General features: G+C 56.1%; 1 protein-coding gene across 1 annotated transcript in view; it reads right to left on the reverse strand.

Annotated features, from left to right (window-relative positions):
- The window catches only part of LOC119587583 (uncharacterized protein DDB_G0285291-like), a gene marked incomplete at its 3' end in the record, with an annotated part of 39,547 nt that continues 39,018 nt past the window's right edge, over positions 1-529 (reverse strand). Inside the window, 1 exon segment of the mRNA XM_037936296.1 lies at positions 1-529. Within this exon segment, the coding sequence (XP_037792224.1) occupies positions 1-396 (396 nt within the window).

The raw sequence follows: 529 nt of genomic DNA on the forward strand, positions 1-529 counted from the left end.
CATGTCTGGGTTGGTGTGGCAGTCGACCTCTTCCACCAGGAGTTGCTGCTGCAGCTGCTGTTGCTGCTGTAGTTGTTGCGCTTGCAATTGCGACTGTTGCAGCTGTATTTGTTGTTGTTGCGGTGGTGAAGGTTGTAGCTGTATCAGTTGTTGCTGTGGAGGCTGCAGTTGTTGTTGCTGCAGTTGATGCTGTTGTTGCTGTTGCTGGTGATGGTGCTGCTGCAGCTGCTGGTTCACATCCAGATCTTGTACTTGGGCGTCGACCTCGAGAGGCCGGATGTTGTTTTGTACGGTGGTGCCGGTCGCGTCTTCCTTCGCCGCCATCTTGTGTTTTAGCTTGACCTTGGCCTTCTTCTCGCGGCGCTCCTCCTCGTGGGTCGTCTCGCTCTTCACCATGGGCTCCAGCAGCGTCTGGCCCTCCGAGACGTACTCGCTCTCCAGCTTCAGGCGGTTCTCCTGGTTCCACTTGAGCTCGGGGTCCTCCTTCAGGTCCTTCAGGTGGTTGTTGTTCTTCGGGGATTTCTCGGAA

This window comes from Penaeus monodon, chromosome 22, assembly GCF_015228065.2.
Source record: "Penaeus monodon isolate SGIC_2016 chromosome 22, NSTDA_Pmon_1, whole genome shotgun sequence".
Classification (NCBI taxonomy): domain Eukaryota; kingdom Metazoa; phylum Arthropoda; class Malacostraca; order Decapoda; family Penaeidae; genus Penaeus; species Penaeus monodon.